General features: G+C 41.1%; 2 protein-coding genes across 2 annotated transcripts; both read right to left on the bottom strand.

Annotated features, from left to right (window-relative positions):
- Nucleotides 1-480: 480 nt before the first annotated feature.
- tagln (transgelin) lies at nt 481-8,197 on the bottom strand. Its single transcript, XM_076101053.1, has 5 exons — nt 8,038-8,197; nt 2,369-2,557; nt 1,486-1,657; nt 1,227-1,329; nt 481-1,127 (listed from the first exon to the last, which is right to left on the bottom strand). Exons 2-5 carry the CDS (start codon nt 2,546-2,548, stop codon nt 989-991), a joined length of 594 nt encoding a protein of 197 aa, XP_075957168.1. The 5' UTR covers nt 2,549-2,557; nt 8,038-8,197; the 3' UTR covers nt 481-988.
- Nucleotides 8,198-11,099: 2,902 nt separating this feature from the next.
- cbln18 (cerebellin 18) lies at nt 11,100-12,943 on the bottom strand. Its single transcript, XM_076101051.1, has 6 exons — nt 12,731-12,943; nt 12,400-12,585; nt 12,138-12,278; nt 11,957-12,045; nt 11,779-11,859; nt 11,100-11,373 (listed from the first exon to the last, which is right to left on the bottom strand). The coding sequence occupies exons 1-6, from the start codon at nt 12,828-12,830 to the stop codon at nt 11,236-11,238; spliced, it is 735 nt and encodes a 244-aa protein (XP_075957166.1). The 5' UTR covers nt 12,831-12,943; the 3' UTR covers nt 11,100-11,235.
- Between the last annotated feature and the right edge of the window lie 1,199 nt (nt 12,944-14,142).

Genomic DNA, 14,142 nt, shown 5'->3' with positions numbered 1-14,142 from the left:
TCAAAGTATTGGCAGTAACGTATCAACAGTGCCATCCCTCACATCAAACAAAACAAACTCAAATTAATTTAACACAACAGAACTGTATTAAGGCTAGCTTTGACCTTTTTGGAACCCTGAGCAACAATGTAGCTCACACATGTAGCCACCAAACTGGCGTAATGCTAAACTGCAATGAAACGCATTCTCCAACGTTTAAGGATAGTTTACATTTGGTCTTGTCTGTGTTAAAACTCTGGTAACATGCTCGGACATTAAGAGTTTATTGGTTTCTGCAGTTACTCCTGTCTCTGAAGAGATGCTTTCTTAGCTCAACTCCACTGAAAGAGAAGCATCTTTGCACCTATAGACACTGGATTCTGCCGCGATTTTCATGTTTTAAGAAACACTTGACTATGCATGGTAGTAAAAGAAAAATGGTGAGTGTGTCAATTTTCTTATTTCCCAGAAAGGTCAAAAATCACAAAGTCAATTCAGAAATGTATTTCAAAGTCATTATTTAATAAGACAATGTACAAAAATATTGGCGCTGATACAGCAGGCGTAGCATTGTGGGAAGTGGTTAGATAGGAAAAATTAACAAGGAACAATATTGTAAATGTAGGGCTGTAATGGTAGTTTGGAAAAGAAAATCCTTCTGTAAATTACTTAAACACAGATTGATATTTGTGTCGGAATCCAGAACAAATATTATTAAAATCTACGAAGTAAAAGGCCATAATTCAGACATTTATTTATTATGTATCAGCGGTCAGTTATGGCACATTGTCATCTTGTTTTTACCTCTAAGGCATTGGTCGGTTTCATGGTTACTTTACTACACTTAAGACTATAAACGTTGTACTGGTTGTCAAGACCAGGGAAGTAGGGGCTACAGTAGCTAAATTCTAAAGCAGAAGATGTTTTATGATGATGTTAGACGCTTAAGGGCTCTAAGAAGGGATTAAGGGGCTGAAGAGGTTTTTGGGTATCTGTGGCTCAGTGATATTTAAAGGATCTGTCGGGATCTTCCATAGCTCATGCCCTCCTGAGAGGCTCCCTTATTTGACCCCATCTGTAGACCGATCACGTTTTTGCCTGCCTTCAGCTGGTCGTCGCTGAAGTCCCGTTTGTTCTCCATGGATTTCCTGCAAAAAAGTCACTGAATTAATAGACCTAAAACTGCAGGGTTCACTTTTTCTAATTGGAGTAGATAAAGCAGTTGACATGTCATGTATTGGACTCACTTGAAGAACCAGTTGGGGTCTCCGTTGTATGTGCCTTCATCCTTAGTGAAGGCCAAGCTGCCCAGAGCTGACAGGGTCCTCTGCACCGCCGCCAGGTCCTTACCTGTCCACCCCCACACACACAGCAAGGATTATCACTCACATTATGAAACTTCCAAACGTGCATCGTCACATCCAAGCACTTTTTACTCTACTGCACAAACAAAGTGCTTAATCTCAAGCCAGGTTTCTTGTCTTCTACCATGAAACCCCGCCTCACCTTCCCAAAGATCCACGGTCTGGAACATGTCGGTCTTGGTGACGCCATACTTCTCCGAAGCGTTGAGGAACTGGGAGATCTGCTCCATCTGTTTGAAGGCCGCGGTTGAGCTCTGGATCTTCTTCACAGGTTTCTCTCCGGTGAACAGACTGTTGATCAGTTCGCTCAGGACCTGGGGAAGACCAGACGGAGTGACGGGAGGTAGAGGAGAAGGGGAAGGAGAAGGTGAAGAAACATTAACAAAAATATCAATCAGGTAAATAAACAGGCTTAATTTGAGGTTGTCTTGCATCAAACTTCAGTTTTTGTTGCATTTGAATTACATGTAATGCTTTGTTTTCTTTATTTGTATTGACTTTGAGTAATGTGAAAGAAATAAGATTTAAAATATTTATCAAAGGTTACATACAGCCATTCAAAATTTGATTTGGCTTAATTGTTCCTTTTGAATTCAGTTTTAGCTTGATTGCACTAGTAGTGGATCTAATAGAAAAAAAGAGACATTTAAACTGTATAGTTTTATGTCAGTAAAATGCTTAAAAATACGAGGTAGCCCTGCAGCAACTTGTGATTGTCGTTTGCAACTTTTCTGCCAGGTTTGATCCTGCTTTCTTCACCAGATCTCATTGCAAAAAGGGAGAATATTAAACTTCAAGGTGTTATGTGACTTACATGAAATTAAAATAGATGCCTTGCAGCTGTTTCAGAGCGAAAACATCATAAAAAACAATCATCATGTAGATGATTCTTATTCGGTATATTGTTTATTAGTCTGATTTTAGGGGCTGATTTATGAAATTGAAGATGTATTTTGACACCAGCTTTTTTGGCATAACATCTAGAAGAAAAGAAAAAAGTAATCAAACAGGCGTGTTGCACTCACACATCCGTCCTTCAGCCAGGCCTGGAAGCCCATTTTTCCGGCCTCTGGCTTTACCACACCGGAGCCACACTGGCGGCTGATCCACTCCACCAGGATCTGCTCCAGCTCAGAGTCGTACTTGCTGTCGATCTTATCCTGAACGTGCCGGCTCATGCCGAAGGCGGGACCTTTGTTAGCCATGCCGACTCCCTAAAGAGAGCGTGAAATGGAGGAAGGGGCGATGCAATGAAATTAAGGAGAGAGTCAAAGAGTCCCGAAAAAAAATGACCTCTGGAAAAAGGGTGAGAGCTAAGTAAACGTGATGATCCATAGTTGGATCTTCACTGGAATCATCCTTATCTGCCATCTTGAGAATTCAAAGCAGAGATTATACTTATGACAACATATAGATTTTATTAACTTACTGTTTTCTTGCACCTTTTTGTCCAACATTTTAGTTTTTAAGGCGATGCCAACAGCTAATATTCACATTGCAGTGCTGTTGCACAAACATGCATCGCTGAGCAAATCATCTAACTTGAAGGAATATACTTACAAACACACTCAGATACTCCTTAAATATACCATACCGTATATAATATGTAATACAATGGAGGACATGCAAATCAAAAGCGTGTATTTAAGCGTAGGCTCAGCACTTATTTTAACACCTTTTCCCAGAACAGTGGCGGTAACAGCGTTGTGTCTCCTAATACACACCATTTAGCCCGATCAGGACCTGTGTCCGAGGCAAAGTGGTGTACAATGGGAGCTCTATATCAGCATTTGCATATTTCTTTCGTTTTACACAAACACACACTCTCTCTTTCTCTCTCCTGGTGTCAACACATATATCATTGCCAGCATTTTTGCCTCTTATGCCTCTGTATTGCCTTTGGGCCGACAGCCAAGTGCAAAACCCCATATCAAAGCGCTTTCTGCACCACCCAACCTTTGTTGCCATCTTGATGTCAGGTCGCTTCAACTTCCTGTTCCTGGGGAAGTTCAAAGTTCAAGTGTTAAAGGTTAAAACCCAGGAGTTGACTGGAGGAGGCTCATCTCTGGACGGGAAATGTTGTGATCGAGGGCAACAATAAAATGTAGTTTACGAACATTTGGCAACCCCTTTTGTGTTTGTGTTTGGCAACATGTTGTTTTCCAATCGGTCACAGGATTTTTTTCCAGCTGGCAGTATTAATTCACTGCAAGTGACAGAATGTCAAGATGGGCCAAGACTGGAGAGACGCAAGTCTTTTTATGTTTTAAGTAAATCTGTCTCATAATACTGACGATACAAACTGAAGCTAACACGCAAGTTCTTTCTCCTTTCCCTACTTAATTCTTTATTATATTTTCCTTTTCCTTATTTATTTCCTCCATTGCTCCCTTACATCCTTTCTTCCATTCTTCTCTCCACACAATTCTTCAACGGATCTGAGGGCATGTGAATCCTTTAAACTGTAGATACAAAGGTTTATCACGTCTCTACCACGGCGTTGTCCGGTCTAGGAGTTGTCAAGTTGTCATATTCAGCATTCGGTTGTACTTAGCTCCTCCCTCTCGTATCACTTCTGGGTTACAAAAAGCCAATATGGTGACGGCCAAAGTAACAAACTCAAGCACTTCATAACGGCAGTTTGCAAACCGATAGGTGACGTCTTCACAGTTACTTTGTCCACTTCTTCCTCTGTATACAGTCTAGGCTGAATATAAATCCAATATCTGTCTATTTGGCAGCTCAATGCTCCAATGTGTTCACCTTTTTCCGAGCAGATAATGTAGAGTACAGTAAGTTTATGAGAGCTTTTTCACGAAAGCGGCTGACTGCTGCAGCTGGAAACGATCTAATGAGAGTCTGATTTACTGTCAGTAAGTAAAGTACCATTTATCATACAGGATTTAATAGTAGTGGAGTATTTCTGACCTTGTGGTAACGCTAAACAAAGCACTTGTGTACTTGTTTCACCGCTGCAAGTAGATCTCCTGCATGTCTGAATATTAGAGTCTGCATGCCAACGGCATTCATGGAGTTTCCGCAGAGTTTTACCACCAACCCTGTGTAATATTCTTTGCATTCCCAGCGGTGCTTTTCTAGGCCACAAGAAACCAAACACACATGCTGGGCAACACGCTTACTTACATACAACCACAAGTTCAGATACTATATATTATCTTCATACGTCTGTGTTTCCTTCTTCCTGGGACACACGCACACACACACACACACACACACACACACACACACACACACACACACACACACTTATACCCGCTTGTTATTCCCACCGACATACGTCATTATATAATCATTATCACGGAGTGATGTGTTTTTCTGGTAACCTGTCTTTTTTTTTCCATTGGCCTCTAGTTCCTAGCCTTATAAACTACTCTGTGGACCACCATTTTAAATCACACACATTACACTCTTTGTAGGGAAAGAAATAGAAGTTATGTAAACTGCATGAACTCACTGCCCTCTAATGTCTTCAGAAGAGAAGCACTATTTCTCCCTTATGTCCAGTATTAGTCTGTTGGTGAGCATTGCATGACAACCATCACATAATATTTTAAGAGGTCAAGGAAGTCCGTCAGTGCCTGGTCTCTATTTCTGGTATTTATGTGTATCTAGGGACCTGTTGTTATCCTTGGGACCCGGCCCAGAGCCAATAACTCAGAATTATCTGCCAAACAAGCTTCTGTGTTGTCTGGCTGCTTCTTAATATTTGAGGCAGTACTCACATAATTTCTGTAAACTGCATTCTTATACGTCGTCAGACCCAGTTGTTATAAACTCTCTCTATAAAACTGCCTTTTCAGTAGTAGGGGTATAAAGTAAGGGACATTGAATCCTGTAACTTTTCATATATTTGCTAAAGCTGTTTCTGCAATTACTCCTTCTACAAGTGCTATAAGTACTACTGGTGTTGATGGTACAAACTTGTACTATACTGCATCAACAACAACTAAAATCTGTCCCTGCAACTTGCAAAGGCATGCATGTTGAACCTACATTGTAAGTGTCATTTAAAGAATTTCTACAGATGAATAAGAAATGGAAAAGATTTTATATTTAAAACAAAAAACAAACAAACAAAAAAAAAACGATGTACTAGTACAACTATTTGTAGTTTTAATTCATTACTGCACTATGAAAATTAAAAGCGCCTTAAATATCCAATCCAACCTAAGAAACCCTTTAAATATGATTAGATTACTCAAATTTCCAATTGGGTACTCAAAGAACTTAAAATGACATAGAAGGTTCTCCAAGTGAACTTCCCTAAAGATGAGGTTCTTGGAAGAACCCTCAACAACCTAAAGGCTCCTGCAGGAACCTCTGACCTCCACAGTGGGTTCCAGCAAGCACTCTTCTTCAGCTCACAGCTTCTGGAGGAACCTTGTTTAAATGTGAGTGAGTCCTCAAGCACATCAAAGGGTTCCTAGATGAACCCAGGGCCTAAAAGGGTTCATTTAAGAACTCTGGACTACTCAATGGCCCCTTTCACTCAAGAAAACACCTGGAAGAACTGAGGTTTTTCAATTTCTAACAGTAATTATATCATTAAAGGTAAGTTAGAAAGTTAGATGTAGGTCATCAAATGTTTCCAAGGAACGTTTCTATTGAGCAGTGATTGAGCAATTAAATAAAAGTAATGACCTGCAGAAAAGACTACAATACAAAAAGGAAAATACAATCTGTCGTGGCTCGTTTGAAAAGTCCTAAAGCTCCGTATCCCACAAACATGACTTCATCCCCTCAGTCCCTCCATCCATCCAGCTCTCTCCGTTGTGTTTTGCTCTGTTTCTCTATTACCATGGTAAATCCTCACGGCAGAGCAGGAAACCAGTGTGAGGCCTGTGGCAACAGCTTGAGAGGACATGGCGTCATGCGGCCTCGCCTACAAGTTAACTAGCTAACCACCACATAATGATTTGGCATGTATAAACTGCCTGGGACTTGTTATTAACAGTCACTGTAATAATTGTATGCTATAGAGGTCGGGGTTGTAAAGCATGCTAAAAGCATCCTCAGGTTGAAAGACGCTCTCTCTTATGCTGATGTTCTGTGCTGTAACTCCATCCTCTTTTGTTTCATGGCTCTGGTTTATGAATCGGCTGCTTTGCTCAGATGTGCCAGACTTTTATGAGCACTGAAAGCGTTTTCTAAAACTGCTGCCAATGCCAAGACCCTTCCAGGTTCTGCTTATTCTTCTGACAAACGTAATAGCTGCTGTGCGTCTGAGATGGTGTCTTTCTACTGACTCTGAAGTAGTGCTGTCCGATCAGCCCCCTTCGCTCTGTTGCACGGATGTGGTTGGTTCTGCTGTGTTTATGTGCTGCCACATGATTGGCAGTGGAGATACTGTTATCTGCTCTTGTTGTTGCTGCTTAGAAGCTAAACTGCCCACTGGTACACTTCACTTATGTTTCTTCTGGCCTGGTTGTTACTGGAATCACTGGAATCACTGGGTGTGCTGCCATCTTTAACACAAAGCTTTCAAATATTGTTTTCAGTTATTAAAAAAACAAAACTTGTTAAACAGAGATTAGAAATGTATGAGAATGTATCTCTGCATGTCTGTTTGTTATGCTTTCTATCTCCAGGGCTGCAGACCGGATTGAGTCTAATCAGCGGCATTGGACACGCCTGGGCCTGGTGTGTCCAATACATTAAAGCCTGAGCAGCAGCAGTCCTTTATTGGCACTCTTCCTCTCCCCTTATACTACCGTGTGGTGGAGTTTGGTTACTTATACTTGTTTTTACATCACAGCATCCATGCAGCATATTTTCACGCATCCACTCCCGACACGTACTGACTTTACAGATTCCTCCCATCCTCTCATTTGCCTTATTTCGCCTCTCCTTTGTGGTTCATAAATTGCTTTATTTGTTAAATACACCCATGTGTCGCAGTTTCAGGATCGGACACTGTACTAGTCTGTCTGTCTGTGCTCATTAGGAAGTGTCGTTACCTTTCATGCCTTGTGAATTCACAGGCGTCCAAAGCCCAAGTATGGCAGATGATTATTTTGCTTGTGCAAATAGAAGTATGGACACGGACAGAGATATGCCACACTGTCTGGCTCACCTCTCTGCTTCAACATATCCTCACTTCACATGGAAAATATATTACCCCTGAATCATAGTAAGGATAAACACGGAGTGTAATTGCAATGAGACAAAACACAATTAGGTGGAAATCCCAGTCAGCTTGTTTTCAACCAGACTCCATGTTAAAAACAGCATTTTTTAAACAATTGATTAATTTAAAACTGAAGTGAATAACACTCGCTCGATCACATGAAACGTATTCTTACAGACATCAACACCCACACACGATTGAATGCAACAGTAACTCAAACAAATGTATGATACTCTGATATAAGTTTCAGAAACTTTAGTAAACTTCCTGCTTAGATGTGCATATATGTGATAGCTATTATTCAAAAGTGTATTTGCATACGGACCTCTCCTTGGACCTCTGGATGATCACACTGCTCTTATTTTGAAATGACTACAACTTCTAAATTCAAACACAGAAGATAATGAACACATGCGTGTCTTTTTTTTTTAATAGAAAGCCAGGAAGGCCTCAAAACTCTTGAATGAGAGGTCTATAAAGCGACGTCCTACTAAATGTCCCAGAAGTTTCATCCTATATGGAGGAATAAAAGAAAAGTATACTCACTGTGTGAAGGAATAGGTCAGTTCTCTGCTGGCTACTAGTGCAGCGTGCGTGGTTGAGTGTGGATGCTTGACTGAGTGTTTGTATATGCGTCGCAGGGACCTCCCTCTCAAAAAGGCCGGCTTAAAAGGAGCAGATGAGGAAAGATGACTTCACTAGTCTACCAAGAGAGAGAGAGAGAGAGAGAGAGAGAGAGAGAGAGAGAGAGGGAGGAGGGAGTGTGAAGGAGAAAGAGGAAGGAGGAGGAAAAAAAGGAAACTTCATCCTTAAAAGGGCATGGCCTTTCAGCAGCTCCCTCTCCCTGTCTGTCCGCTTACGTCTAGTTAAAAAGTCCAGCCTTATTTGGGTAGAGCTGTTCCATGTGAGAGCAGAGACAGCATGCCAGGCGGCATTGGTTTGGTCAGCAGGAATTCTCCAAATACCTTCACCACATCCCTCCTCGTTCAAAGAGGGGAGAGGATGACGGGCTGGTGGAAAAGGAGGAGTAGAGATGGAGCGAGGAGAGATGGGACTCAAAGAGACTGTAGAGAAAAGAGAGAAAGAGTGTTAAAATGCAGGGAAGGAACTATGTCATAAATTACTCTTTGTTTTCAGGTTGTTGCACATTTGGGGAGGGGAGGACGAGGAGAGGAAGGAGGAGAGAGACAGAGGTGGGAGCGAGGAGGAGTAACAGAGTCACCATAATTCAGCCAGATAACTCCATGTAAGTCCTGGCTCTTCAGTGGCTGCACCCCGCCGCCACCACTCATGACATTTCCATCACTTTTCCATTCCATTACGGTCACTCTTTGGCAGCGTGTGAGAGGTGTCAGACGTTTGCTGTAGCTGCAGTTGGCTTCATTCTCACAGTGGAAAGTCAGAAGTTCGATGGATCACACTTGAGATGACCAACACATGTGTACCCACTCTTACTTAAACACACACACACACACACACACACACACACACACACACACACACGTGGGGTTCATAGACGAAGCAGCAACAAATCAGATTGCAATCTCTGGCTTGTACACATTTTGTTTACTATACACAAGCCGGCATCATTGCCCTTTGCAGTGTGAACAAAGCACATGAAGCCATGAAGTAAATGGTGAACATCTGCATTATATTCGCAGTGTTATTCCTTTGTGATATTAAGAAAATAACCTGGTCACTATCACAAAATACTTCTCTTGTAATCACAAGAAAACACCTGTTTAGTTTCATCTGTCTTTAACATTTTGGTTCTGTTTTTTTTAGTGGCTGTGGTCATCTCATTAAGTCCTGCTGCGATCAGCTGTAACTAGAAACCAAACATTCCCGTGTGTTTTACTGGCTGTGTTTTTATGTATGTTGTCACGATCAGGCTTTGCCTTGTGTGTTCTGTGTGTCTTTGTTTAGCATCACTCCCTCAGCCTAACTCCCTTCATCTGCCGCTAATCAAGCACTCTACCTGTCAGCCACTCCCTCAGCACCAGTCTAACTCTCCTCACCTGTTCAAGTCACCTTATAAACCTCTGTCTCTCAGTCACTCACTGCCAGGTCATTGTTTGTGTTGTACCTGCCTGTTTGTCTTGTCCTGCTCCCGGTTTCCCACGCCTGCCTGTCCTGCTGGATTTGCCCTCTTGTCTCGTCCTTGGATTCCCTGTGTGTTCGTATTTCATTAAAAACCCTTTTTCTCACTGCATCTGACTGTCTGCGCTTGAGTCCTCATCATGCCCCGTGACATGTGATTAATTCTCCTTTCATAGTCAACTCTGACGAAGACTTAAAACACCAAAATGAAAACAATTCAAATGAAGTTGAGTACAGTACACATTATATGTATTTCTACTAACACATTTATATATAACTCTAACTAATTTGCAAAAGCAAAATGTGTTTTGAAGGAAATGCAATGCCACCCAGATTATGTTCCCTATTAACATCATGAGATGTTGTTCAGTTAATGAATCTAGTTGCAAACATGTTGATATGGTTATGTTTTGCAACTCACACGTTATGTGGTTTAGGGGAAAGATTGTACCTCGGTTTAATAATGAAAAATCCAGTCTTTTCTTGAGGTGCGATTTTCAATACTAAATTTAAATTTGTCTAATACTTTGGTTTATGACCCAGGACTTCTTGGAAAGTACTGTTACTGAGTTTATTATACAGGTGAAACAAGTCAATGTCTTTATGACCAAATGTGGAGTTTAAATACACTGTAATACAACGTAACTTTGTATCATAACAGTAAAGAAATGCTTTACTTACAGTTATTTGCTGTGCTATTTAGTAGACATACTGTAGATTGTACAGTAGCTTAGTGGAGAGATTGCTGCCAGTAATTTACTGTATTTAAAATTACATTTTTTTTTTTTGCCAAAAATGCCCTAAAATACCCACAAATAGCATAATCAGCAATTTGACTGAGCAATGTTGTATATAAAAAATTGATACTTCCTTAAATCCTATGATCCTCTGAGTGAGACCTTTATCTCTCTGACAGGTGAAATTAACTTTATAGAAAACAGAAATAGTTATCTGGAAAATAAAATTTTGGGAAATGTGCTCGTTCTCTTTCTTGGGGAAACAGTTAACCTGCTTCTCTCTCAAAAGGTTACAAAATCCAGCTCCCAGCTAATCTAACCCTCACCCGGCTGGAGCTTCATATTTAACGGACAGATATCAATCATCTTGTCTAACTCAGGCAAGAAAGCAAATAAGCATATTTACCAAAATGTCAAACTGTTCCTTTAAGTATGTCAGGGCTTCCTGCTACCTTATAGGGGTTAGCTATGGAATGACTGGTATGTCTAAAAGCTGTGTGTGCAGCATGAAGATGCTCCTACGTCATGTGTTTATTCAACTGAAGGAATTCACAGCCCATCCCTGGTTTATATTCATTTGTAATAAGCTTCCATTAATCTCACTTGTTTACTGTGATGTACCCACGGGCCAAATGCTAGCAGCGTTATGACTCCCAGATTATATCAATGCCTCTGACCGCTACCTATTTCCATTAATGGTCTATGTGTATGTCAATGTGTGTGTGTGCGGCAAGCTGAAATACATACCAAATTTAAAAACAAAGGCACATCACCTGTCAAATTAACTTTTATTATCTCCAAATCAAAACAATGTCACACTTGTTCCTCTGTACACAGACAGTTGTGTCTATTCACATGCATTGTATATGTTCTAATGATGCAAATACATCCGAACCTGTCTGAAAGTTTAATACCCATTCTCTTCAGCGTCGGGGTACAGTATGTAACCGGTAAAGATATTGTACTGCAGGTGTCCACAGAGCTTCCTCCCGGACATCAGCTCAGTGTAGACCTGATCGCCTCGCTGCAGCTTCAGCACCAACACCTGAAAGAATAGACAGCGAACATGTCACGTTTCATGGAGCCATTAAAGTCGACGCTACAATGGGACCGTGCTTTTGCCATCAGGGATCCCTCGGCCGAGGAACGACCTGCCTGAGGAGATGAGGCTCGCAGAATCGGCAATATCTTTTAAACCACTTTTTATTGCTTTTATTTTATGTATTTACTGTATCGATTGGTTTTATCGTTTCATATATTGTGCTGTTTTATCAGTGTTTTAATTTTACCTCAGTTTGTCTTGCTTTTGTTTTCCTTAGGAGCTATATAAATACGTAAAGTATTTATTTCCCAGCAATTTACAATTTGATTGGTACATTTTAATATGTGATGACCATTTGTGCGATCGCCTTACTTTGCTCTTAAACAGTCCGATTTTTTCGTATCTTACGTGATTGGCGGTGTCTTCAAAGTCTTCTCGGTTGTTCTCCCAGACGCTGACCGCCACCACTCCGTTCTTCATGAGCTGGACCTACAGATACGACAAAACACAAAAAATGAAGACTTGCGGTTGCCGGTAAACCAGCAGAATTTGTTCAGAAACATTTGTGAAGCCTATCTGAGTTTACTTTATAGTAGAGGAGCCCATTCCTCCACACATTTGAGTAGACTGTGAAGGAGAAGACATAAACACCAGCACAAGGAGCAGTGAAGACACCTGGAGAGGGAGGGGAGGAGTTAGTAGAAAATAAAAATGGTAAAGCTTTCATAAATCATGTGTGTGTGTGTGTGTGTGTGTGTGTTTCCTACCCAATGAAGGATGATATCCATTCGCATCGTTAAGACTGACGTTGGCGTAGGGGATCGGCACATTGGTATTGAAAGGACCAAAGCAAAGATTAGTGCCAGCACTTAGAGCCATGGTGGCTTTGAAGGCAATCTGTCTGTAATCTGAGAGTAAGAGAGAGATTTATTTGCACTGTACATAAAAAGTCCCCAAAAAAAAGATTTGTGAACATTCTGAATGTGTATCGCCGCATGCGTTGGTCCAAATCAGTGTACGCACGCTCACCTGTGAGCTTTTTCACTTTGTATTTCAGCGAGATGATATCGTGCCACAAGTATTCAATCCTCTCGTATGTATCCTCCTCTAATTTGAACATTTGATCAGCTGCACAGCAGCAGCCACGCTGGTGCTGGAAGGCACAGTTGCAGTCCCATGTGACACACGGCCACTTCCTTTCCCCTTTCCATTCGACTGGATGGAGGAAGTGGCGAGAAAGGGAAAGTGAGACGTGAGAGACTTATTTCACATTCAGCATTCACGACAGACGTACAGGTGACAGATAATACGACTGTGTGGAAGAGTGCTGGATGAAAAGGAATGAAATGTGTTGGCTTACGTGCTGCCTGTTTCAGCCCCTCAATGCCGGCGGACGGGAACTCCCCACGACCGCAGAGGAACTGCGACCCCAACAGAAACACAAGTGGTAATACAACCATCTGGAAAAAAAGAAGAAGAAAAAAGTTTTCAGTATCCAGTCATGGGTTAATATGCACCCAAACCAGACAGGATAACTGCTCAGAGCAGTGTCACAAGGTGAGTTACATTTGACTTTAAAACTACTTTGAGTAGTCCAACAAGTGGTCTCAGAAACATGTATAGTACAGAACTCTGCTCAGACTTTATCCACATTTAGCCCAATTTGCACTGGTTTGGTGTCCAATATGCAAATAATTGAGAACAGACATTTCCACTAAACAACACTGTAAGCACGGGTTTAATGATCTGCAGGCCTCTGGTTTAACAGCATTTCACAGATTTTATTGTGTAAGAACCTTCTTCACGTTGAAATACTTCCTTTAAATGCCGATTGAATGTTTACGTAACCGAGACTTTCACTTTCCGAGCAAAATTATCCTGGTTTTAATCTATATGTATGTACAGACAACGTTTAAACTACAAACCATCATATCAATGCTTACTTGGAAACTGAGATAAATCTGCTCATAATCAGCCAAACAGGGCAATGTTAGCTATCTGCCCCTCGTTAAACAACATGGCACCAAGTTAACTCGTGGCCTTTAAAGAAATTCAAACATCCAGCATCTAGTGGTTATACATCTCTTCACAAAGGCTTAAATTATCACATCTAATAATCAATGTTATAAAGGTAGACTAATCCAAAAGTGACAGGAAGTATAGATAACACAACTGACTTTATTTAATCCAGGTGCTTACAATAATCCATTGCTTTGTTTAGAGGTATTTAATCTAACAATTACTCTTTACACTTCAAACCCAACCTGTTTTTGTGGCACAAAACCTCATCGCTATACCCAATGATTAGCGGAAATACTTCATTTAATTATTGGGTCTAATGATGGTGATTGACAGCCAGGGAGACCAATTAGTTGTTTTTTAAACTGTATAATTTGAAACATAAACTTACTGTTTTTTGTTCCTCTCGCTCCTCGGTCTGAACGATTACGTCAAGTTCTTGTGAGTTCGTCAAACTGAGAGTACGACTTTTGAGCAGGGGATGGTTTTAGCTTCCTATTGATGCACTTCAGGCGATGTCCTCCCCTTTAGGAGGTAAATGATGCCTCCTCACATGTAGACACACACACACACACACACACACACACACACACACACACACACACACACACACACACACACACACACACACACACAGAGGTTTCACAACCAAACACTATCACTCCAATTCCTACCACAGAGAAGGGGCCACGTAATACAGTCCACTAAATGGTTTTAGAACAAGAATTGATCTAGTTGCACTGTTGTATGGAC

The sequence above is a fragment of the Anarhichas minor genome, unplaced genomic scaffold (assembly GCF_050575085.1).
Source record: "Anarhichas minor isolate MPS153535 unplaced genomic scaffold, ASM5057508v1 ptg000026l, whole genome shotgun sequence".
NCBI classification, from domain to species: domain Eukaryota; kingdom Metazoa; phylum Chordata; class Actinopteri; order Perciformes; family Anarhichadidae; genus Anarhichas; species Anarhichas minor.
Note: the sequence above shows the minus strand (reverse complement) of the source record. Positions and strands in the feature narration are given on the sequence as shown.

Coding starts and splice junctions, on each gene's coding strand:
- tagln (XM_076101053.1), bottom strand. CDS start 2,548: ATGGCTAACAAAGGTCCCGCCTTCGGCATGAGCCGGCACGTTCAGGAT. Junction 1,658..2,368: donor CCTGGCTGAAGGACGGATGT/GTGAGTGCAACA, acceptor GGTCTTCCCCAG/GTCCTGAGCGAACTGATCAA. Junction 1,330..1,485: donor GACCGTGGATCTTTGGGAAG/GTGAGGCGGGGT, acceptor GGGGGTGGACAG/GTAAGGACCTGGCGGCGGTG.
- cbln18 (XM_076101051.1), bottom strand. CDS start 12,830: ATGGTTGTATTACCACTTGTGTTTCTGTTGGGGTCGCAGTTCCTCTGC. Junction 12,586..12,730: donor GGGGCTGAAACAGGCAGCAC/GTAAGCCAACAC, acceptor TCCTCCATCCAG/TCGAATGGAAAGGGGAAAGG. Junction 12,046..12,137: donor TGGATATCATCCTTCATTGG/GTAGGAAACACA, acceptor CTCCCTCTCCAG/GTGTCTTCACTGCTCCTTGT.